At 48.4% G+C, this 25,773-nt stretch overlaps 1 protein-coding gene across 1 annotated transcript in view; it reads left to right on the top strand.

The window, feature by feature from the left end:
- The window catches only part of LOC129345354 (alpha-2-macroglobulin-like), an 80,279-nt gene that overhangs the window by 43,181 nt on the left and 11,325 nt on the right, over positions 1-25,773 (top strand). Inside the window, exons 19-31 of the mRNA XM_055002473.1 lie at positions 1,708-1,936; positions 3,554-3,680; positions 6,541-6,662; positions 8,126-8,177; positions 10,885-10,965; positions 13,808-13,984; positions 14,358-14,442; positions 17,576-17,732; positions 18,598-18,672; positions 18,904-19,069; positions 20,454-20,683; positions 22,925-23,143; positions 25,616-25,743. Of these exons, the coding sequence (XP_054858448.1) occupies positions 1,708-1,936; positions 3,554-3,680; positions 6,541-6,662; positions 8,126-8,177; positions 10,885-10,965; positions 13,808-13,984; positions 14,358-14,442; positions 17,576-17,732; positions 18,598-18,672; positions 18,904-19,069; positions 20,454-20,683; positions 22,925-23,143; positions 25,616-25,743 (1,848 nt within the window). The remainder of the gene's footprint in view (positions 1-1,707; positions 1,937-3,553; positions 3,681-6,540; positions 6,663-8,125; positions 8,178-10,884; positions 10,966-13,807; positions 13,985-14,357; positions 14,443-17,575; positions 17,733-18,597; positions 18,673-18,903; positions 19,070-20,453; positions 20,684-22,924; positions 23,144-25,615; positions 25,744-25,773) is intronic.

The following is a 25,773-nucleotide window of genomic DNA, read 5'->3' as shown; positions in this document are numbered from 1 at the left end:
AACAATTGGTGCTGACGGGTTGCTGAGAACTCCTTGCCGGAGTCCAGTACGAGAGACGTCGCCAGATTGGGAAGGGAACATAAACAATTGTTCAAAAGTGCGTTATAAAATACTCGGGCATTCTCCCCACTACATCACATTGGCTACCTTGTAATAGCATCGCTAATTTTGTTGTGAAAACACCCAACAAAACGTAACACGCTTCTGTGCTTAACTAGGAACTATTTCTTTGCCAGAATACTAAAGGAAAACTTACAGAATATAATCACATAGCAAATGTCAATTTGTGAATAGGTTTGCCAACTTTTAAAAGTGGTCCCGCTAGCTGTCCTTTTGATACCCGTATGAGCTGCACACAATTGTTAGGTGCTTTTCTTTTATTTCATGCCATGAAACGCTTCAGCTGCCCAGTTCCACCCATGAAACCTCTGGTAAAGGGACAGTCACAGGACATCTCTTTTTCTTGTCCAGTTAGCAGTGAAACTTCTGCAATCATGCCACAAAACACTGCCCGTTGTTAGAAAATGCAGTTAGAAATAACACGCTTCTGCAATCAGGCAACAAAATGCCTATTATTTTTATACAAATTGCCATAGCCGTCAAGAGGCTTTGCAAATATTTCATACTGTTTATACGGATATAGTCCAATTACCTGAAAACTATGTTATCTATATGAAGTGTGTGTTTGTTGTCAACTCTGGATTGGGAAATTCCTGGGGATTTGGAGGTAAAATCTGGGGAAGGCAGGGTTGGGGGGTGGAAGGGGAGGGGTATGATTGATGCCATAGAGTTCACCCTCTGAAGCGCCCGTTTTCTCCAAGGGAACTGATCTCTATAGTCTGGTGGTGATCTGTTATAATTCCTGAAGCACTCCAGGCCCCATCTGATATATGTGTGTGTGGTAACACTGGGCTTGCCCTGTGGTTGGAGGCAACAGAGGGCTACTTCTGTACATGTTTAGGTATTTGCCACTCTATTAGCAGTCATCTGTTTCCATTCATGTGTTTCTGGGATCCAGATTTTTCCATTTGAACCTAAGGTTGCAAACAAAGAAATGGAAGTTGGTTTATAAAGGCAGTCCTTGTAGAACTAACCCCTACTTCAAGATTGCTTCCTCAAAAATAACAGGATATATAATCCCGTTAGACCCCAAGATTATCTTCTTGAATCAGTGGGGTGATTTACCTATACCTAAAATTAGAAGAGAACTGATGGCAACTCTTTTTGTAGTGGCAAAGAATGAGATAGCTTTGGTTTGGAAGAAAAACTCAGCTCCCTTAATTGAAGCATGGTTGGAAAAAGTGTGGAATTATTTCATTGTGGAAAAAACACACGATGATATCTATGTAGCGGAGAAGTTTCCGGTGAGCTCCAATTTTGTGGAAAAATGGTTCCCGTTTTTTGAATATGTTGAAAAACATAACATTCAGCCGAAATCAAAAATCCTTCAAACAATAACTATGTCAAAGGGTTTTACACTATAATGGTCCACAATGTATATAACTTTGTTGACATGTGCTGTCTCTCCTTCTGTAACAAAATTTCATGCATTGAATTGATTGTTTGTTCGTTGTACAGGTTCAAGTTTGTATGTTGTAATTGTTTTCGTTGAATAAAAAGTTTATAAACAAACAGACAAAAAAGATTGCTTCCTCAAAGTACTGTGGAATTCCTTCCCACCCTTTGCTCCCTGTGTCCTTTCGGCAGTTCTGACGGACAGGCGGACGTGCCCGTGACCATTCCAGACACCATCACAGAGTGGAACGCAGGCGCCTTCTGTACATCGGCGGAGGCAGGCTTCGGCCTCTCCCAGACTGTCTCCATCAAGACCTCCCAACCCTTCTTCCTGGAAGTCACCTTGCCTTACTCGGTTGTGCGGGGTGAAGCCTTTGTCCTGAAGGCCACAGTCTTCACCTATCTCCAGCACTGCATCAGAGTGAGTGAGGAATGTTTACTGCCGGCCTTAATAATAATAATATAAAAATAACATTCGATTTATATACCGCCCTTCAGGACTTTAATGGCCACTCAGAGTGGTTTACAAAGTGTGTTATTATTATCCTCATGACAATCACCCTGTGAGGTGGGTGGGGCTGAGAGAGCTCTGAAGGAACTGTGACTAGCCCAAGGTCACCCCGCTGGCTTCAAGCGGAGGAGTAGGGAATCAAACCCAGTTCTCCAGATTAGAGTCCCACACTTAACCACTACCTATACCACAAAGCCAGAAATCATTTTGTCTTTCCACTCATGCTTGAATCTATTTTATTTATTTAGAATATTTCGATGTCGTCTCTTCAGAGTCCTGCTTGAAGAAGCTTACAATTTTTTAAAGTACAGTATTAAAACTTAAGCCATCAAAACATAAGCGGTGTAAAAACTATCCACCGACTCTGTCTTTTTAAACTACGCTTCCGTGCTAACATTGCATCTCCCTACGTTTGATGAACATGCGCCAAGGCGTTTCATGTAGAGAGGCTCTTAGAAGAGGGAGGCGGGATGATGTTGCCCTTTTTCTGCTATGCACTGCTGCATTGACCTGTGTGTTGTCCATGCTGGTCCCACAAGCCCAGAGGCAACTTTCTGGGGGTCAGAAAGGACATTTGTGGTGAGAATGTGGCAACAATTTGTACTCCCTCCACCGATGGACTGATAGATCCAACCTTGTCTCTCTCTCACCTTGTTGTCAGCCTCCTGTTTTCATTCTGTTTCTACTCCAAACGTCTGCTCATGCGAGCATCAGTGCATGGAGGGAAGGGGAACAGGATCAGCCCTGCCGGCCTCATTGCGCCCAACCATCCGCCACGTGTTCATCCACACGTGTAAACGCATCTTACGTTTAAGATTTCTGCCTGGAAATGGTTCTATTTGGAGCTGGCTTGTGACATCTCAGAAGCGGAATAAGAAGTCCAGTAGAGAGCGGGAGGGGGGGGTAGAGAGTTTCTCGCCTCCACGACTTGCAGAGTTAAAAGAAGTCGTAGAAGCAGGTAGCAAAATACTAAATAAGAAATAGGAAAGTTGCATGATTTCCACCCATTGCAGAGCTGAGCAACTCTTAGCACAGATTTATAGCACTGTATAAATATTAACGGGTCATTTCGTAGAAAAAGAGCTAGAGGAACTCATTAGCATAACTCATTAGCATATGCCACAACCCTTGCCATTACCAGAAGGGTGTCATTAGCATAACTGATTTGCAAATGCACACCCCCTCACCTCACCTATCCTGGCTGTTTTGGACCCAATCCTGGCCATTCAGGGCTGAGACTGGGCCCAAAATGGCCAAAAAGGGGCCCAAAATGGTCAGGATTGGGCCACTGCTGAGTGGGAGAGTGATCCACCACCTATCAGAGGCCCGATCTGGGCCGTTTCAACTCCAATCCAGGCTGAAACAGGTCCAAAATGGCCAAGAGTCAGGTGGGCGGGGCCACCTGGCATGTGCTCTCTTTGGGGAACAGCCGGAACTGTGTTCCTGCGTGTTTCCACTCGAAATGAGCCCTGAATATTAATATTAAATGTCGCCCCTCCCCAGTAACATCTTTTTGTTGATGGGCAGGTGGCCATATCCTTGGCTCCCTCTGTGGACTTTGTGGCTTCCCCGCTGGAGAATGAGGAAGAATCTTACTGTCTGTGTATGAATGAAAGGCAAACGGTGTCCTGGACAGTTACACCAAAATCTTTGGGTAAGCAACTGCACTAAAATCAACTTTGGAGTCAGAGGAATTGTGTTTGCATGGGCATGCATGGACTGCTCCTGCCTCCTAATTCAGGAGGGGAGTAGTCTTGCTCCCATTTAATCAGAGATTGACAGAAACGAATACAGAGAGTGACTTTTGTCCGGGGTCTGGGTCCCAGCCCCAGACTTGGTAGGAGGGAGCAGTGGGAGGCAACCGGGAGGCAGTGGCCCTACCACCCCAGCCAGCAACCAGGTCCAGAACCTGCCCACTCCAGGGGGAAGAGGCGAAAGGCCCAAGCCTCACAGGGCTGGGGGGAGCAGGGGGAGACCAGCCAGTCCCACCCTCCAGGGGGAAGAGAGGGGGCTAAGCAGGACAGAGGCAAAGGGCCAAGGCAGGGGGAACAGGGACCCAGCAACAGCCCAGACAGAGCCCGTACCTGCCAAGGACGAGAAGTAGCCACTGCAGCCCAGAGCCACACCCTGGCTAGAGGACAGCAGCCTGGCTCGGGGGGTGCTAGGAGCCAAGCCCCTCCAGGTGGGGCTGCCACAGGCATTCTGGTGGAGGAGATGGGTAGTCCCGTCCGGCATCAATGAGCAGGCAGCCCAGAAGCTGGCCAGGGCAGCTCCTCGCAAGCAAGGCCAGGCATGCTCAGCAGCACAGAAGCCGGCTGGGGCAGCTCCTCGCTAGCAAGGCCAGGCGTGCTCAGCAGCACAGAAGCCGGCTGGGGCAGCTCCTCGTGAGCAAGGCCAAGGAGACCTCAGCTGGGGATGGCTCGCATTCAACCCCACCCTGCCAGCAAGGCAAGGAAGCCAAGAAGGGATTAGTGGTAGGAGGGAAACACCTGAGGGAAGGCACAGCTGGGCCAAGTCAGGAGAGGGAACAAGCCTAGAAGGAGGGTGGGGCGGGGAAAGGAAACCCTATATAAGGTGGCTAGGAAGAGCTCTGAGGTGGTGGGTGTGAGTAAGGAGTGATGATGTGGAGTGAGAGCAGAGCAGTGTGGGAGTGGAGGCTTGGAGGAGAGTTCTGGGAGGAGGAGATGATGGAGGACGCAGGGGGTGAGCAGGCCAGGTTGAGCAGGCCAGCGAGTGGACTGAGAGGGAGTCTGGGTGATGTATACCACCCCTCCTTCCACAGAGCAGAGTCCTGCAGTATCCCTGGTGCCCCTCTGATGTCAGGGCCGGCCCAGCTGGGGCCCCGCCCAGCAGTGGCAGCGACAAGCCCTGACAAATTTGGGGCATGGTTTAATGCTCAGCTGAGTAATCCCCAGTCAGCTTTTAAGGTTAATGAAGAAGGAATAGTTTTTTACCCCTAGAAAAGAGCAAGAGTCCAGCAGCACCTATAAAACTAACAGAACTTGTGGTCGGGTATGAGCTTTCGTGAGTCACTGCTCCCTTCTTCACAAAAGCTCCTACCCTACCTGCAATTTTGTAGTCTAATAGGCATCACTGGACTCTTGCTCTTTTCTACTGCTACAGACAGACAAACACGGCTACCCGTCTTGATTTATCTCCTTGTATCCCTGCCCTGGAAGCAGGTTTATTGCTGGCAGAATCAGGAGCTCAGCAGGAATAACAAAGCTGCCACAGACCCCCTCTGGCTCTGGCATCCTGACCTCGGTATCCTTCTTGCAATCAGACTAATACAGGAAAGAATTTCCCTGTCACTCATTCCACTGGCTCAGAGTTGCAAGCGGTGGTGCATGAGAGCGGCAGCTCAGGGCCAAGCTACAAGGGATGAGTTACACTTGCCTGGCAAGTGAACAGACTCCTGTGTATTCCTCCCTGTTCACTTGCCTTTCATTGTATGTGATCAAGTGGAGCGCAAGTGGAGGGCAAGTGAACAGGGAGGAAAAGACACGTGAGTCTGTTCGCTTGCCGTTCAAGTGTCATTCGTCACTTGTAGCTTGGCTCTCCGTCCCTTCTTTCCATTGGGAAGACAGCACACAGGATGAACTGGGTCTCTGTCTCAGAGCCAAGGTACAAGTGACGAATGACACTTGAATGGCAAGCGAACAGACTCACATGTGTTTTCCTCCCTGTTCACTTGCACTCCACTTGCGCTCCACTTGATCACTACATGATGATCAAGTGGAGGGCAAGTGGAGGGCAAGTGAACAGGGAAGAATACATGTGAGTCTGTTCGCTTCGTCACTTGTAGCTTGGCCCTGAGTGCCTGATCAAACCGTGGCCCAAAAGAATATGCAAACGTGGCTCCATTGTCACCTACTGCAGCCACATCTCCAGCCAACTGTATGAGCGGAGGTAGTGTGGCACCATTTATGGGGGCGGCAAAGCCGGACCATTTCCTAGGGAGATATGTGCTGTCAACGGAGGCACATGGCAGTGCTGGACAAGGTCCCCTCTGACCCTTGGCCAGTCCCCAATAAGACATCTCAATTAGGGCCACAAAGGTGTAGCAATGAAAGTGTCCGACTAGGATATGGGTGCCCCGGCTCGATCCCCCCTGCTCCCGTGGAAGCTTGTACAACTTCTATCATGTGGGGGTCCACAAAATATTTTGACGGTAAAAAGAAGTCCTCATACTTGAAAAAGTTGGGGACCACTGCACTATAGTTGCAATGTTAAAATGTTAAAAAAATTAAAAACCCATTGTGACCCAGGAACAGATCCAGTTCTGAACAGAAGTATTTAGTTTGCTCATTCTTGCCAAGTGCCCTTCAGCAAATGGGGCTGCTGCCTCAATGAATATCAAAAGCATAAAAGGAAGGCCCAGATCTGAACACAGGAGCTGGCTGGCTCCTAAGTCCTGTTGCATCACTGTGTGCCTCCAAATTGTCCGAGAGGGAACCAGGGAGAAGAAAAGTTGGTGATTGACCCCCCCTGACGGGAGGCCATTTCTGTTCTAGGTGAAGTGAATGTTACAGTGAGTGCTGAGTCGATAAAATCTGAAAAGCTGTGTGGGAACGAAATAGTGAAGATCCCCAGCGAAGGACAAACAGACACTGTGATCAAGTCACTTTTAGTTGAGGTTTGTGGGCTGTTTTAGTCTTGGGAGTGGGGAACGCTGGGGTGGTCAGCAATAACATACACATAATTGCAAGTATTTATGCAGAAAAACAATACCTGCATACTGATTTTTCATTCCTTTCCAAAGAATAAAAAAAGGAAAAGCGAAATGAAAAAACACAATAAAACCCACATCCTTTGTGCTTCCCTTTTCTGCCCTTTCATCTCCCTCCTCATACTTACGGTGCTGTGAGTTGAGGTGACTTTGGTTGGTCGTGGTGGGGCCAGGTCATCCAGTAAAGTCCCTGGCCAATGGCCCTGAGGCTTTCCCAGCCTCCTTGAGGCCTGCGACCCTCTATCCACTTAATTCGGGACTTGGCCCCAAAAATCATCCGACACATTCCCCACCTGGACAGGCAAAGAGAGACCGCTCCTCACATGCACAGGGCTGCCAGAAGCTGCAGTTGATAAAACACGCATGTCTTTGGGATACCTGTGGTGGTGAAGAGTGCCCTCAAGTCATTGCTGATTGATGGCGACCCCTGGCAGGGTTTTCATGGCAAGAGACTAACGGAGGTGGTTTGCCATTGCCTGCCTCTGCAGGCCCGGTCTTTGTTGGAGTTCTCCCATCCAGTTACTAACCAAGGCCGACCCTGCTTAGCTTCTAAGATCTGACGAGATCAGGCTCACCTCACCTGGTCTTTACCTGTAGGGATGTGAAAAGATATAGGAAAATGTCATTTTTTTAAAAGTGTTTGTGATTCAGAGGAAAAACTGGCTGCTTTGATGTAGGGACTCTGGTCATGCTGGGAAACATAGTCTTGCCATTTTAACCAGAACTCCAGGCCTCACCTAGGCCTCACCTAGGGTTTCCAGGTGCCCACCAATGGTAGGCAAACTCCCGGGGGTTTGCCACCTTGCCCACCAACCCATCAGTGGTCAGCGGGAGATGGCAAACTCCCGGAGGTTGCCCGCCATCGCCAGGCACCCCAGAATTGCGCACTGTGCACATCCTCACAAGGGGCGCAAAGACATCACCCCTGTAAGTGACATCATCACACCAGCCGTGGGAGCATTCCTGCTCTTCGTTTGGGGCCGATCTGGGCCCCAAACAGGCCAAATTGGCCCTGCACAGAGCGTGGGAGCACTCCCAAGGTTGGCGCGATGATGTCACTTCCGGGGGTGACATCATCACACTGGCACTGAAGCTTGTGCGAAGAACACCAGGCTGCTGGCACGAGGTAAGTGCCAGGTCCCCCCTCCCAGAGGCAACCCTGGCCTCACCTGGAGGTTAGCAGCCCAAGTATCATAAGTATAGAAAAATGTCTACCTCACGGCTTCCTTGCGAGCCTCACAGAAGCCCAGGCTACTCATGCGGGGCCTAAAAGAGCATGTTTCTTGCCCCTGGAGGTGGTTCCTACCACACGTCTCTGGCACTTGTTCTCATCTTCCCCCCTTTCCCCTCTCCCTTCTCTCTGCATGAAGCCTGAAGGAGTCGAGAACGAGGTGGTCTTCAACAGCGTGATCTGCGGAACTGGTAAGTGCCTATTTGTTCAGGATTATGATACACTAACAACAACAACGACATTCAATTTATATACCACCCTTCAGGACAACATAACGCCCACTCAGAGCGGTTTACAAAGTGTGTTGTTGTTATCCTCACGACAATCACCTTGTGAGGCGGGTGAGGCCGAGAGAGCTCTGCAAGAGCTGTGCCTGACCCAAGGTCACCCAGCTGGCTTCGAGCAGAGGAGTGGGGGATCAAACCCAGTTCTCCAAATTAAAGTCCTGCCACTCTTAACCACTATACCAAACTAAAGGGGGGGGGGGTTGTCCAGGCATATGTTAGCCTGACCCAGGCCTTTGCAGAGTGGCCTTCCTTTATGCTGTTATGGGTCTGCCAATGCTTGAGGCTTGCCCAGGCTGCTGCTCATCAGGGTCTGGCCCAACCCCATGTCTGGGAGGGGTTTTACACCCCTTTCCCAAGTGAGACGAGTCACATTCTAAGTTTGAGGCCTATCTAATTGGATGTAGCACAACGGTTAAGTAGTTCAGCGGCACTCTACAGGTTCAAATCCCACTACTGCCATGAGCTCAGTAGGCGGCCTTGCGGAAGCCGCTCCTCTCAGCCCCAGCTCCACAGCTGTATTGTGGGGATAATAATGTTGACTTTGTTCACTGCTCTGAGTGGGGCACTAATCCGCCTAGATGAGTGGTGTATAAGCACAGTTATTATAATACTGTTATTGCAATCATAACTTCCCTCAGAGAATCCCAAGCCTGCAGGTTAGCACTTTCTAGTCTCCCTCACACAACGGTCGTTCTCATGCCAGTTTGAACGTGTCATGCAGCTATCGCTTTCAAAAGGGGTCCCCCTGGATTCCTCTCCAACAGAAGCCAGAAGATAACCGTAGGTCCTGCCATTTCCAGAGGGGGAGCCAACAGATGCACCTTAAAGACGAATAACAGTTATTCCTGCAGAGGTTTTTGCCTGCTGGAGACTGGAGCCTGTTCAAAGAGAAAACAAAGGCCCACTCACTAGGGTTGCCATCCTCCAGTTCTCCCAGAATTATAGCTGATCACCAGTCTACAGAGATCAGTTCCCTGGAGGAAAGGGCCGCTTCAGAGGATAAACTCTATGGTATCATATCCCCTCTGAGCTCCCAACCCCTTCCCAGGCTCTGCCCACCAAACCTTTGGGAGTTTCCCAAGCTGCTGTTGGCATCCCTACCACCCACTATTATGGCAGCAGATTCCAGCCCGTTCAACAAATGTTGCAGTCACTCCTGGTGCAGTCAGCAGGTGATGAGATGGCTTCACCATCCTTCAGCCACAGTGGCCATTAGAAGCCCACCTCATCTGCTTCAAGAGTCGCCCAAGGAAGTCTGTGGCATAATAACAATAATAACATTCGATGTATATACCACCCTTCAGAACATCTGAATACCCACTCAGAGCAGTTTACAATGTATGCTCTCATTATCCGCACAACTATCACCCTGTGAGCTGGGTGGGGCTGAGAGAGCTGTGACTGGCCCAAGGTCACCTAGCTGGCTTCAAGAGGAGGAGTGGGGAATAGGGTTGCCAGGCCCCCTCGATCTCCCGGCGGGAGACTGGGGCCTGGCTCTTACCTTGCAGGAGCTTGTGTGTGCGTGCGCAAAGCGTGTGTGCGTGCTCCTGCAAGCGTGATCACATCACTTCTGGGAGTGACGTCATCATGTAGCCCTTGTTTGGGCATGGAATGGGCCTGTTGTGGGCCCCTGCGGAGCGCAGGAACGCTCCTGTGCTCCACAGGGGCCCACAACCAATCTGGGCCCGTTTTGGCATGGATCGGGTCCGTTTTGAAGCGGATTGGGCCCATTTTGGAACCCTGTGGAGCGTGGGAGTGTTCCTGCGCTCTACAGGGGCCCACAACAGGCCCGCTCCGCGCCAAAACGGACCCAATCCGTGCCAAAACGGGTGTGGATTGGGCCCGTTCTGGCATGGATTGGGCCCGTTGTGGGCCCCTGCGGAGTGCTGGCATGCTCCTGCGCTCCACAGGGGCCCCGATCCAGGCCAAAACAGGCCTGATCCTGTGGCTGCTGTGCACGGGGGTGCGCTGGCCAGGTAAGTGGGGGCGGGGGCGGGGGTGGGAGGGTGGGGGCAGGGGATCCCCCGCCCCCACCGGGGGTCTGGCAGCCCTAGTGGGGAATCAAACCCAGTTCTCCAGGTTGAAGTCCTACCACGCTTAACCACTGCACCAAACTGGCTCTTCTAGCCCCCACTTTGCACTCCTCCAACCATCTATTCACGAAAAGGCACTTAAGTCTCTGTGTGTGCCTGGAATGGACTGAGGAATCGTTTTGGTTTCTGCAGTCTTCTGGTTGTGCTAAACAGACCCAATCCACATTCCATGGAACCTTTACACAGTCAGATCATGGGGTTTCTCTCATCCTCCCCCTTCCAAACTCATTTCACCATTCCAGAATTGCCCAGAATTCTGATCAAAAAGGAAACAGTCACGTTATTGACGCTTTCTGGATGAGAGTTGAACCCGCACAGTTTCAGGATTTTTTTAATAGGACCATCTTAGGTTGGGTGAAGCACATGAAAGAGTCAGAAGGAAAGAGAAGAAGTGATGGAGGGACAGGCTCACAAATGTATTAATCTGCTGGAGGGATGGAGGCTGAGTGGAGAACAGGGAAATCAAGCCGCAGGAGGTAACAGGCATCAATATTTCTCTCGTTCTCTTTTCCTGGCAGGAGACTCCGAAGCACCTGTTTCCTTGACAGTTCCAGAAAATGTGGTTGAGGGCTCAGCCAGGGCCTATTTCTGTGTGCTTGGTAAGTTTATTTATTTATTTTAATTTACAATATTTATATATCACTTTTCTGCCTAATCAAGGGTCACCAAGACAGCTGACGATTAAAACAAACATAATAAAACACACCTTTAAAACAATGCACAAAACTATACAATGGTCTTCCAAGTAAAGACTGTTTCCGAAGAACAGCTTTTTCAGTTCTCAGTACCTCAGTAATATGAAGAACCACATGAATAATGCAAAATTCATTTCAACTTCCAGTTTTTTTTAAAAAAGGAAGAAAGGATTGATATACAGCCAACATACTGAATATTAAATAAGAGGATACAAAATGCCAAGTATCCGTAAAGAAGAGACATTTCCCCTTCTACTCTTATTGCAGCCATACACTGAAATGAAACTTGTTCTTGCGAGGTTTGGAGTGAAAACCATTGTGCGTAAAGTACAGTCAAGCTGCAACCAAACTGACATGGCAGCCCCTTAGGGTTTTCAAGGCAAGAGAGAAACAGAGGTGGTTTGCCATTGCCTGCCTCCTTGTAGAGACCCTGAGTTCTCTTGATGGTTTTCTGTCTAAGTACTAATTGGGGCTGACCCTGCTTAGCTTCCAAGATCTAATGAAACAGCAAAGAGTCTAGTAGCCCCTTTAAGACTAACCAACTTTATTGTTGCATAAGCTTTCGAGAACCACAGCTCTCTTCCTCAGATGCATCTGACAGACAGCTGTGGTTCTCGAAAGCTTATACTACAATAAAATTGGCTAGTCTTAAAGGGGCTACTGGACTCCTTACTATTTTGCAACTACAGACTGACACAGCTAACTCCTCTGGATCTAAGATCTAATGAGATTGGGCTAGCCTGGGCCATCCAGGATAGGAGAAAACAATTAGCTGACCTTTAAAGAAATTCTGCTTATTCTCTGGCTATGTGTCAGAGACTGCCAGCTTAGATCTCAAGTAACTTCACTGCACGAGTCCAAGGATGCATGAGTTAAAGTTGTATTGATCATCTAAGAGCTTGGTACAGTAGACATTCCTTGTCAGGAATAATCCCGCCTGCCTACTAGGTATAATAAACCTTTCAAGCACAGCCCACTCCCCCCAGTTCTCCTTTTTAGCTAGGCTCCCATCTATGCAGAAAAAGAAAAGTGAAGAGAGAAAAAGAGTAGAATTGTTGTGGCTAGTTTAGATCAGTTCAGTTCAGTTCTCAGGCCATCTGACCACGTCTCCTTGGCCACGCTGATAACTACATTCCTTTCTTAGCGTCTGACTGCTTCTTTAGCCGCTTCTCCAGCACTCCTAAAATACGTTATAGAGGACCTGGTCAACAGCCCAATAGTGAACCCCTAAACCCCTCAGAGTATGGCAGGGTCCATGACCCTGATACTATGGAAGTGAAGTGTTTTAGACATCTGAGGAAACAGAGCTTCTTTGAATTGCAACACATTTCTAATTTTGCCACCAGAGTTGTTGTTCATGTTATTTTACACGAGTGCAGCTTGTTCTATGTTAGGAAAACGTTTTGGACCATCAGGATGCTCGTTTCTAAACAATCACAGTATTAGATGCCCCATTACTGAGCTTGAGAGATTTAGGGAGTGATCCTAAAGAGGTCTACTCAGAAGTAAGTCCTATTTTATTCAATAGGGCTTACTCCCAAGAGAGTTCTCTTAGGATTGCACTGCTAGAAGCTAATCCCAGGGAGATCTACTCAGAATTCTACTCAGGTCAATGGGGCTTACTCCCAGGAAAGTACACTGGTATAATGCAATCCCATGCAAAATTACTCCAGTCTAAGACCAGTGGTTTCAATGGGCTGTCTGGAGTAACTTTGCATCGCATTCAGAAATGGAATCTCTGGGGGGGCTGAAATGTCTGCACACATATTCAGATTCCCAAAAGATTCTACCGCTCGATGGTTGTTGTGGGTTTTCCGGGCTGTATTGCCGTGATCTTGGCATTGTAGTTCCCGACGTTTCGCCAGCAGCTGTGGCTGGCATCTTCAGAGGTGTAGCACCAAAAGACAGAGATCTCTCAGTGTCACAGTGTGGAAAAGATGTTGGCAGGTCATTTGTATCTACTCAGGAGGGGTGGGGTTGAGCTGAGTCATCCTGTAAGAGTTTTCCAGGGTGTGGAATGCTAATGGCGGGAGGCTTCACTTTGTTTTGTTAGCCTGGTGTTTTTCAGAACTGGAAACCATGCTCTGTTCATTCTTAAGGTTTCTTCTTTCCTGTTGAAGTTTTGCTTATGCTTGTGAATTTCAATGGCTTCCCTGTGCAGAACACAAAACACTCTATACCCGACAATAGCCCTGCAGAGAAGATTAGCACATCAAGTACCAATCCATATGCAAAAGAACCTCCTCAGGATACAGTGAAGCCTCCCGCCATTAGCATTCCACACCCTGGGAAACTCTTACAGGATGACTCAGCTCAACCCCACCCCTCCTGAGTAGATACAAATGACCTACATCTTTTCCACATTGTGACACTGAGAGATCTCTGTCTTTTGGTGCTACACCTCTGAAGATGCCAGCCACAGCTGCTGGCGAAACGTCAGGAACTACAATGCCAAGACCACGGCAATACAGCCCGGAAAACCCACAACAACCATCGTTCTCCGGCCGTGAAAGCCTTCGACAATACATTCTACCGCTCGTTTTACTTTCATTGGTGCATGTTGCTGTCCCATCTGACCATTCCCTGCCTGTGCATTTTTCTTACCGTTTCCTCACTGTCTTTTGTAACTTCCTCCTTCTCATTATTACTTCTTCTTCTTGCTCTCACATCCCTGCCTATTCTGTGGTTCTTCCTTTCACTTGCCTTCCAAGCTGACCTGAGCCTGTGTTCTCCTCTCCTCTTTCAGGTGATATCCTGGGCACAGCCTTACAGAACTTGCAGCAGCTGCTCCGACTTCCCTATGGATGTGGAGAGCAGAACATGGTCCTCTTTGCACCCAACATCTACATCCTGGACTATCTGAACAAGACGGAGCAACTGACTGAGGAGACCAGATCCAAGGCCATTGGCTACCTGGTTGCTGGTGAGAAGACTCTCACATTCGACTCCTGTTATTTCTCTTTAGTTGGGATGGATAATTGTCCACAGATAGGGCTGTCTATGCAATCTGCTTAACCAATAGCTCAGTCCATTAAGTCTATACAACCCAGTTCTATGCATATTTTCTTAGAAGTAAACCGTACCGACTTCGGTAGAGGAGGTGCGTGAGCCTGAATGCGCAGCTGAGAAGTAGCGCATGCTAAAATTGGGAACATGCCACAACCATTCCCAGATGGAGGGGGCACTGCTATTGTTGAAGAATAACAACAACAAACAACATTCGATGTATACCCTGGTAGGAAGCTACTTACAGCACAGTGATTGTTATTTTGCATAAACAATAACTTCCATTTCAGGCTACCAGCGGCAGCTAAAATACAAGCACACTGACGGCTCTTATAGCACCTTTGGACTACGTCACCATGTGCAAGGAAACACGTGGTAAGCGTCACTGTTTCTCCTCTGTTCCCCCATCTGCAAAAACACTGGAAAGCTGCAGAATAAGAGACTCTCTAGGTGAGACATCTGACACATGAACAACTCGTGGGAGATGCAATGTTAGTCAGGAAGGATTGTTTAAAAAGATAGAGCTGGCAGCAGGGCAAAAGCTTTGCTTTACACTGGAGCTGTCTGAAGGGGCTGTGAAATGGCAGAAAGGAAACTTCAGCCCATTAGAACCTCTCCAGGTCCAAGCCCAGCTCTGGAAGGCAATTCCAGCTCATTTCCATTTCTCAGTGCCCTCTGGTTGCGATCTCACACGGTTTTAGACTGGAAAAGTGAATTGACAGAGCCTTTGGGGGTGGTGAAGATGATATTAACAAACCCTCTGAGGAGCGATCTCTGCCGGCTGTTTTTTAAAACTGTGCTTCCTGGCTAACATTGCGTCTTCCTACACTTGACGAACACACGCCGAGGCATCTTGTGTAGAGAGCTGCTCACAGAATCTAGCTTCCTGAAGAAATTCAACTTTCATTTTTTAACAGCAATTTTTAGCCCTACAGTTGTGAAAATAACACTTGACAGTCTATGGGAAATGCCCGGGGAGAATCTCTAGAGCTGGGAAGGGGTTTGTGTGTGTTCTAAATAAGATGTCTGTTGTTCAGGGGACAAGGTTTTAGCATACAACTCCTTGCCCCACCCCCAAGAACTGAAGCCAAAAAAGCTCTGCAAAATAGAAAATGACGGAGAATAAATTATGCAAAAGAAGAGATCATTTATTCAGGATTTACACAAACGGGCAGAATTTTGGTTGACTAAATGTTTATTTTTTTTAATCTGTAGTACTAAGTATTAAATGCAACCCTGATTATGTCAGAGGAGATTAGCTCGCTCAGACTCAATCGCCGCAGTCCATCATATTGTAGAGTTACAAACAATCCAAGGTGGAGTGTAGGTGGAGAATCAGAGACGGGAAGATAGCAGAAAACATGGTTTTCAGTTACTGAGGACACACAAAACAGGGAATAGATTTATCCCTTCGTCTGGATGCAGTCCCCAGTTAATCTTTTTACCTGCTCTTACATAAATACATAGCCCCGCCTGACCTGGATAGCCTAGGCAAGCCTGATCTTGTCAGGTCTCAGAAGCTAAGCAGGGTCGGCCTTGGTTGGTAATTGGATGGGAGACCTCCAAGGAAGACCCGGGTTGCAGAGGCAGGCAACGGCCAACCTCCTCTGTTAGTCTCTTGCCATGAAAACCCACCAGGGGTCAGCCACCATAAGTCAGCTATGGTGACTCCTCCATCACCACCACATAAGTACATGTCTATCATTCAATGTTATGACGGAAGAAAAGGTCCAGCACTTGGAAGCAAGACGGGCCTAACTTGCCGCCCCCTCCCCCCCGCCTCCAACCCTGGATGCCCCAGTGCATTCTCTTGCGCTCAGGGGGGTGCAGACGGCAACGAGAGGTATTGCAACACCCAAGGGATCCTGCAATAAAATGCCCTCCCCTGCCCACTTTGTACACATATCAATGATGGACATTTTGCTAGGGTTGCCAAATCTGGTTTAGGAAATCCCTGGAGATTGGGGGGGGGGGTGCCAGAGGAGGGCAGAGGAGGGGAAAGAGCTCACTGGGGATGTGATGCCGTAGGGTCCGCCCTCCGCAGCTGCAGGTAAACTGATCCAGGTGAACTGCTCTGTGTCATCTGGAGACCAGTTGTTATTCCAGAACTCCGGGCCCTTCCTGGAGGTTGGTAACCCTACATTTTGCAATGAACAGTAATGGGAGCACCTTTCAAGCACATCAGGCTTTAAACTATATGCTGGTCCTCCCTAGATTATTAGAAGGGTAGCAGAGTTGCATCATTTGCAGGGAAGAGTATGACGGGTGTAGGAGCTTTACAGGCTAGTGTGTATTTAAGAGAAAACAACAGATTTACACTATGAGTCTCTCTACACAAGACATCTTACACAGGGACGCTCAAGTGAAAGATCTTCCACTTGCTCTCCCATTGTGGATACACAAGCACTGCTAGGGAGACAGAGTGCATTGAATATAAGACCACACAGAAAGTAAGTCACTTGAGCGTCCCCATGTAAGATGCCTTGTGTAGAGAGACTTGGCTTAGGTTTAGGGGGGGAAATGAGAGTTCTTTATTGTAGGAACTCCATACTCCGATCGGAGAGAGAGAGATTGCTATCTACCTGTCTAGTCTAAGGATGGCACTGGGTTGTAGGACAGGTCCTCCATCCATGGTGCAAGATGGAGAGGAGACGAGTGAGGACTAGAGACTGTGACAAAGAGAGAAAGAAGAAGGTGCCTCAAGGAGGCAGTCCTGAGATTAGCAATCTACACATCAAAGAGCATTTCAGGTCTGTAAGGAGTACAGAGTAAACAGATCTCTGACCAAGCTCTGAAACCTGAGGAAGGATAGCATTGGTCCTCCTCTTCTAAAGCAAGCAGAAATAATCTGCTAGGGTTGCCAGCCTCCAGGTGGTGGCTGGAGATCTCCCAGAATTACAACTGATCTCCAAGTGATAGAGATCATTTCTCCTGAAGAAACTGGCAGCTTTGGAAGGTGGACTCTATGGCATTATACCCCAATGAGGCCACTCCCCTCCTCAAACCACACCTTTATAGTCTCCACCCCCTAAATCTCCAGGAATTTGTCAACCTGGGCCTGAAAACCCTACCTGGAGTACCAATAACTATAACATTTTATTACTCTCTTCTTTCAAGGAGTTTAGAACAGCAGGCATGGTTCTCTCTTCCTGATTTTATCCTATGAGAACCATAGAGTTTTTGGCAGATCCTAGAGCATTGCCTCCCAATGTTTTTGATGGAAGTGATGGTGCATGCTTGCATAATGCAGGCATGCCAACCCCACCCCATTTTCCTCCACTGGCCTTTGAGCTATTGGCAGGCGAGGTGGAACATCTCACATCCCTAAGTCCCACACACTTCAGCCACTGTGCTACACTGGTATAGTGAGTCACACGAGGCAAGACAAAAAGAATCTTCACAGAACAGAGGGCCAATTTATTCCATATTGTGAGGCCCTCTTGAGCAGATCTGTCTTGGCATGCACAAAAGCAAGGAGGGGAGGGATGATGCTCTTCTCTTCTTGCAGGCTGACCGCTTTTGTGCTCAAGTCCTTTGCACAAGCCCGTTCCTACATCTTTGTTGAAGACCAGCTCATCACAGATGCTCAGGCCTCCTTGGCTTCCAGGCAGAAGGAGAACGGCTGCTTCCAAAGCTCTGGACACCTCCTGAACAATGCTATCAAGGTAGAAGTGTCAGAACCTAAAGGTTATGGCCAAATAAGAGAACAAGACAAAATAAAATAAGACAGTTAAGAAGGGCTTTTGGACTTGCCTTTGGGGCTCAGAATTAAGGAGGGATCATTCATGGAAGAATGTTACTTTGTTTTGTTGTTTTGTTTTGGGGAACCAGTTGGGGTAGGCAATACACTTAAAACCTCAAAACAGTTGATCATATTTCAGCATTTGGGTCATAACTTAGGGGCTGCAGCAGCAAATAAAGTAACCTACTTAGAAAGAACTTTCCTCTTGTTCACTAACGGCTGAGCCAACAGAAAATCAATGAGTGCATTAATCGGATCATGAAGTGGGAAAGCCCGTGAGAGCGAAACTACACGAGACGAATTACACGAGGACGCTCAAGTGAAGGGAGATGCTATGTTAGCCGGGAGGTGTAGTTTGATTTTCACCTCTCTACAGAGCCGGCAAAGATCACTCCTCAGAGGGTTTGTTAATTTCCTCTTTGCCTTCCGGAAGGTTCTGTCAATAATTAACAAACCCTCTGAAGGAGGATCTTACTGTGTAATCTGCCTTGAGTCTCAATGAGAGAGGCGGATTATTAACGGTGATGATGATGATGTCCTGAAGGGTTTTTCAGGTAACTATTTAAAGTGCTTCACGTACACTAACTGTGAATTCCTAAACAGAATTGAAATCAATGGGCTCAGACTGGAGTAACTCTGCTTGGGATTTCACTGTAAGTAGCCTGCACAGCAGCATTGCAAGGTAGACCAGTATTCTCACCTCCGTGTTGTGGACGGCAGTGGAGAGTGGCACCCCCAGGTCTGCTGAGGGAGCAAGAGTTGACAGCTTCGTGCCTTGTTTTCTACAGGGCGGGGTTGATGATGAAGTCACTCTGTCTGCTTATATCACAATCGCTCTGCTGGAGATTCCTTTGCCCGTCTCTGTGAGTATTCCCCTTCTCCCTCCATGGGGGTTCTATCAGGAAAGAATAAAGCTCCCTTTGAGAAGGGACTTTCTATTGATTTGTTCTGTGCAGTACCATGCAGACATGGGTATCAGGTGGTTTTGGCAGCGGGTATGAAGGTGCCATACAAGCCATGCACAATGGTCTTGCCAAGCCTTCAGAAATGGTGCTGGCGGCTTCAGACGAGTATCTTTGTCCTTTTCTTTCCAGCACCCTGTTGTGCGCAATGCTCTCTTTTGCTTGGAGACTGCGGCCCAGGCAGAAGACATCCACGTCTACACCCGGGCTCTGTTGGCCTATGCCTTTGCCTTGGCAGGGAAAGAGGAGAAGAAGAAAGAGATGCTGTCCTCCCTTGAGGAGGCAGCTGTAAAAGAAGGTGAGAAGGGCGCTCCAGAGAGGATAACACGTTTCAAGAGCAATTCCCGCACTGACCCCATCCTCTGTTTCCTGACCCAAAGGGGGATGTGTCCGTCAGCCCTTTCTGTATTTTTTCATGCAGCCGCACTATGATGCTGTTTCCCCTCTGCTGGATTCAGCTCATAACCTATACCTGATATAGTCTAGTGTTTAACAGAGAAGATGTCAGAGAGGCAATATCACTCACTGGCTCAGAGTCTTTTCTACACTAGACGTCTTGGTGGATGTTTGTCAAGTGTAGGGAGATGCAATGTTAGCCGGGAGGCGTAGTTTAAAAAGACAGAGTTGGCAGAGATCACTCCTCAGAGGGTTTGTTAATTTCATCTTTGCCTCCCCAAAAACTCTGTCAATTTCACCTCTCCAGTCTAAAACTGTGGGATCACAACCAGAGGGCAGCCAGGAATGGAAATGGATTGGAGCTGCCTTCCTGAGCCAGACATGTACCTGGAGAGGTTCTAATGGGCTGAAGTTTCCCTTCTGGCATTTCACAGCCCCTTCACACAATGCCAGTGTAGAGCAAAGCCTTTGGCCTGCTACTGGCTCTGCCTTTTTAAATTTCCCTTCATGGCTACCATTGCATCTCCCGACACGTGTTCTTCATGTGTCCCATGTCTCATGTAGAGAGACTCTCACTTTGCCACCTGTCTGCCAGTTGTTGGAAGAACTGTTCACCCGTTACGCAGCAACATTGCAAGTAGCCCAGTATTCTCACTTCCATATTGCAGGTGGCAGCGAAGGGTGGCATGCCCAGAGCTGCCAAGATAGCAGAGCAAGAGCTATCCTAATCAATCTCACTCCCACACTCCTTTTCACAAAGGTGGCTCCATCCCCTATTGTTTCACGGATTTTTTTTTGTTTGAAAAATGCACAAAGCACTATGCTGTAGAAACAGATCTATGCAATGAAGCCACCTGTTTCCATGTAGTCTCCTTCTCTAGGCTAGATGACTCTTAGACCTTTGCCAGACATCTGAGCTCTAGAGCAGGAAGTCCCCTGGTTTGACTCTCACTGTAGCGGCTTTGAGCAGCCGGCTCTCTGCCTCAGCCCATTCCTGTAATGCGGTGATAGAAAGATGGCCAATATTATGCGGCTGGCGTGACAATTACAAGATAAAGAATCTGAAGGACTTTGAATCCTCAACAGCGCTGCAGTGTTGTTGTTATTAAATCAGCAATGGGCCTCTCAGCTGCTATTCAAGTTAATATGCAGAAGAGAAAGTAGAAGTAGAAGCACGTGTGTAGGAATTCTGGCCAGTGCAGCAGTTTTGAGAAAGAGCCCCTTTAAGCCTCATGTGTGAAAATGCCTGTAGTAGTTACCAGAATTCTCTGATTCCGCCTCTGAAGGAGATGGCTCCATGCATTGGCAGAGGCCTGGCAGACAACAGGAGGAGCACCATGGGCAATTCTTTCATCTCCGGGCTCCCTCTGCAGAGGTAGAGATGACGGCTTACGTGCTCCTTGCTCACCTCACCGAAGGGCCAGTGCTATCCAGGGAGGCTCTGACAACAGCATCCAAGATTGTCAAATGGCTCAGCAGGCAGCAGAATCCCACAGGGGGGTTCTCATCTACCCAGGTAAGCTCTTTCCCGCCAAGACCCCACAGCAAGAGGCGGGCAGGGTCGTGTGGGGTTTTTTTCCTTCAAATGTTTGAGGTACTGCTTGTAATTGGCAAAAAAATTGCAATGGGAACAAAGGGATTCACAAAGCATGACAAACATAAAGTACAATTTTGATCCTTTATTCCAGATTTATCACATTTTCTGATTTATATCATTTGTGGGCAGCTTTTTGCTTTATTTCAGAAACTGCACAAGCTATTTTACTGCCCAGATGAAGATTTTTTTGTCCTTCCTCTCCTTGTTGGATGCAGCGGGGGGGGGGGGGGGCTCTGTGTTTTCTCCCAGAGAATTTTCCCATTTGCTCATCCATTTCTCTATTCCATTCAACGAGCTGAAAGAAACTGGAAAAACTGGGGGTAAAGCCATTGTTGCAAGAGAATCTTTGGATAAAAGGAACTGTATCACCCTCAGTAATAAAATTAAAGGATTAAAAGCAAAGGGCCTGAATGTCAGGCTGCAGAGGAAAGCTTTAGATAAGCTGCAACATTCTCCCAATACAGTTGATAGACATGTCAAATGACCAACCCAAGACCATAACCAAAGGCCCAAGGGCCTTCCTCAATGGCCAATAATACACACTTTAGTAATAAACAGACCCACACTTCCAGAAAACAATATGTATCTATTCTGCCCTGATATTCAGGCCCTATTTTGAATCTTTTGATTTTATTACTGTACATTGTACAATAAATATCTATTTTGAATGTATTTTATGATTTTAGCTTGACCCTTGTAGCATCTACAGACCATTTCGGGTTGAGTTGTGGGTTCTCCCCCTCCTTTCTTTGTTTACTGTGTCCCCCTCCCTAATCATTTTCCAGATGGCAGTAATTTTGCTATGCTCCATACAAGTCAATAGAGGTTGCTAGCTCCAGGTTGGAAAATTCCTGGAGATTTGGAGGGTGGTGCCCGGAAAGGGCAGGGTTTGGGGAGGGACCTTCACAGGATATAATGCCATACAGCCCACCCTCCAAAGCCATTTTCTCCAGGGGAACTGATCTCTATGGCCTGGAGACAGGGCTGGCACCACCAGTGAGGCGAGTGCCGCGGGCACTGGGGCACCAGAGGGCACTGGAAGGGGTGCCACCGCCACCACTACCACACGCCGGGCGCAGCAGCCGTGGGCCAGGCACAGCATGGCGTCCAGGGCAGCGTGTGGAGTGCGGGCAGCCTCTGCGCTCCATCCCACCCACCCACCAGCCAATGGGGCCGGCTTTGCTGCATGATGATGTCATCACATGTTGACATCATCACACAGTTTGGGGGGGGGCGCATCCACACTGCATGCGTGCACATGAAGGGGCAGCTGCGAGCACCAGAAACCCTGGCACCGCCCCTGCCTGGAGATCAGTTGTAATTCCAGGAGATCTCCAGCCACCACCTAGAGGCTGGCAACTCTACGCGGAGGACTTTCATCCCATGTTTGGTGTGGGGCTGCTGATAGGAAAACATGGGGTGGGGTGGGAGGCAGTTGCTCCTATATGTCAGACCCTGTTGTACCAAGGGCCTGTGGTATGTGAGGGGACAGCATTCACCCCAGAGTGATTTCTTGATTAGAGGTGATGCTTCTCCAGTTCAGCTGTCCTGTCAATTAACCTTTTATTTTCATATCATGTTGGTATGCTTTTTGGTAATAATAACTTTTGGTTTCACTCATATGAAGTATGAACGATTCAGACACGAGGCAGAAGTGGGAAAAGGGAGATTTACACAGCTGCCATTTTCACAGAGACAAGACAAGTCCAAGGATGAGGGCAAAGAGGGGGATGAAGGAAGCAAGTGATTAAAATCCATGTCTTCTTTATATCCCACTGTGTTTCCAGTCCAAAAGAGGACTACAACAGTGTTCTCCCCACCCCAGCAACACTGAGATCCATCTTCACATTCTTTTCACCCGCTTACTTGTGGCGATGCCAAGAGAGCATAACTATTCAGAACTTGAGGTTCATCTTCATTTTCCACAAAGCAGTTTTCAGCCAATATGCACCAGACTGTCCTCCTGAGTCAAAGGGCGGCCTACCTGTGAGACAGGAGAGGCTGAGAGAGAGTGATTGGCCCAAAGCCACCGATGAGCTTCCATGGCAGAGCAGGGATTCCAACTGGGGTCTCCCGGACCCTCGACCAGCGCTCTAGCCGCTCCGCCGCACTGGCCCTTATCCCAGGGTAGCCCCACTCATCTCTCGACGTCTGTTGCAGGACACCGTGGTTGCCCTGCAGGCCCTCTCCCTGTACGGGGCTTCCACCTACTCCAAGACTGATGCACAAGCAGAAGCAAAACTGCTCTCTGGGAAGGAAGTCCAGCACCAGTTTCAGGTGGACAAACACAACCGCTTGCTGCTTCAGTGCGGAGCCGTGGCCAAAGTGCCAGGAGACTACAGCGTGCAAGTGACGGGAGAAGGGTGTGTCTACGCGCAGGTGAGCATCATAGGGGTGCTTGGGAGAGGAAAGTGACAGGGGATGTGCTTTCCAATATTCTTGTAACTGATCTGGACCAGGGTGTGAAGGGGTGACTCGTTAAATTTGCAGGTGACACCAAATGATGCAAACCAAATGATTCAAAAGGGCTTTTTACTGAGATAGGAGAGCTCTATTGTAGGGAGGGGGCCTCTGATGATCCACTAATGAGTCAGGAACCATAAACCGCGCCACTATGTGATACTGGATTCCTGCTAATGCTGTGTCTTTGCAAACTTGTATCTGTTTACCCTATGGCATTGTTTATGGAAATGTTCTTGATATTGACTGCACTGATCTCCCACTGTGTAATCCACCCTGAGTCTCAGGGAGAAAGACGGACTATAAATGACATAAACAAAATTAAAATTAAACTGGGAGGAGCAGCAATCACCCTTGAAGATAGGAATAGAATTCAATGAGATCTGAACACACTGAAAAGGTGGGCAGATTTGAATAAGATACAATTTAACATGGGTAAGTGCTGGATTTTGCACGTGGGTAACTAAAATGCAAAGCATGGGGGATAGATTTCTGGGAAGCAGTGTGTGTGAACAAGATCTTGGGGGTACAGATAGGAAGCTAAATATGAGCAGCTAGTGTGATGCAGCAACAAAAAAGGCAAATGCAATCTTGGGGTGCATCAACAAAGGCACAACAGCATACAATGTCCTTGTCCCTCCCACCATATACCGGATTGGTCAGACCCCACCTGGAGGATTGTATGCAGTTCTGGAGGCCTCACTTCAAAAAGGATGTGGACAAATTGGAACAGGTGCAAAGGAAAGCAACCAGGATGATCAGGGGCCTGGAGACCAAGCCTTGAGGAAAGACTGAAGGACTTGGGAATGTTCCGTTTGGAGAGAAGGAGGTTGAGCGGAAAGATAGTTGCTCTCTTTAAAATACTTGGGGAAGGGAGCTCTTCCTATTGGTAACAGAGGATAGGACTTAAAACAATGGGTTGAAATTCCAGGAGAGGAGGTATCAGCTGGACGTTAGGGGAAACGTCTTCATGTTCACGTTAAAAGTAATCCAGCAGTGGAATCGGCTGCCGGGGGATGTGGTGGGCTCCCCCTCATTGGCAGTCTTCAAGGAGCGGCTGATGAACACTTGTCAGAGATGCTTTAGGCTGTTCCCTCATTGGGCAGGAGGTTAGACTAGATGGTCTGTAAGGCCCCTTCAAGCTCTATTATGCTTTGAATAGAGAGTTCCCACTTGGAGACGGTGGAATGAAGAAATGAAGTAATAAAGAGTCCAGTAGCACCTTTAAGACTAACCAACTTTATTGTAGCATAAGCTTTCGAGAACCACAGCCCTCTTCATCAGATGCATCTGTAGCATAAGCTCTCAAGAATCACAGCTCTGGTTGTTGGGGGTTTTCCGGGCTGTATTGCCGTGGTCTTGGCATTGTAGTTCCTGACGTTTCGCCAGCAGCTGTGGCTGGCATCTTCAGAGGTGTAGCACCAAAAGACAGAGATCTCTCAGTCACAGCTCTCTTTGTCAGATGCAACTTTATTGTAGCATAAGCTTTCGAGAACCACAGCTCTCTTCGTCAGATGCAACCGTCAGGTTGCATCTGACGAAGAGAGCTGTGGTTCTCGAAAGCTTATGCTACAATAAAGTAGGTTAGTCTTAAAGGTGCTACTGGACTCTTCGCTATATTGTGACTTCAGACTAACATGGCTATGGATTTATGAAGAAATGAAGGCGCAGAAGGCAAGAAGGGATAGGATGAAGCATGTGGGCAAGGAAAGAAAAGGAGGGTGGACTTCACTGAAGTATAGGGTTGGAAGGGACCCCTAGGGAAATGCAGGAAATTCACAACTACCTCCCCCAAACACACACACACCGGTGACTCTGATTCCATGCCCAGAAGATGGCAAAACACCATCTGGATCCCTGACCAAACTGGCCTGGGGGGAAATTGCTACCTGATCCCAAGGTGGCGATCAGCATTACCCTGGGCATGTTAGAAGGGGCCATGAGAACTTAGCACTGATGTATCCCTTCCTGGCCTCCCTCTCCTGATCTGTCCAGGTTCACAGAATCAGCATTGCTTCTCCTTTATCTTTCCTGGGAAGATGCCCCTGGGCCCGGAAGGCCCACTTATGGCCAGGCACAAGCAGAGCCTGCAGGACTTGCCCAGCTCTGGGGTTGTTTCAGTGCCCCCTAGCAAATCAGAGCGGGGGGAGGCTGGAGAATAAGAAGGGGAGGCAGGAAAGGCTCCTGTGCCTTGAACAAATGGACCCAATGACAAGGAGGAATAGCCTCAGAACCATTTAGAGGAGAAGAGACCAAATGGGACAGGATACAGATCGCAGCCTCACAAGCACCCTCCCAGTGCAGGGTGTGAAGCTGGGTCGGCTCACAAGTCCGTGCAAGTTGCGAAGGAACGACCTGGAGTGAGACATCCTATTGCCATTTCCTTTCCAGACCACCTTGAAATACAATGTGCAGCCCCGCCACGAGGGAGAAACTTTCGCACTGGAGGTGCACACAGTTCCTGAGACGTGTACAGGACCTAAAGCCAACGTAGTGTTTGATGTGGCTATCAATGTCAGGTAATTGCATACTCCTGAGTAGGTCTCTAG

The sequence above is a fragment of the Eublepharis macularius genome, chromosome 18 (assembly GCF_028583425.1).
Source record: "Eublepharis macularius isolate TG4126 chromosome 18, MPM_Emac_v1.0, whole genome shotgun sequence".
NCBI classification, from domain to species: domain Eukaryota; kingdom Metazoa; phylum Chordata; class Lepidosauria; order Squamata; family Eublepharidae; genus Eublepharis; species Eublepharis macularius.
The sequence above is the reverse complement of the archived record's forward strand: the minus strand, read 5'-3'. Positions and strand labels throughout refer to the sequence as shown.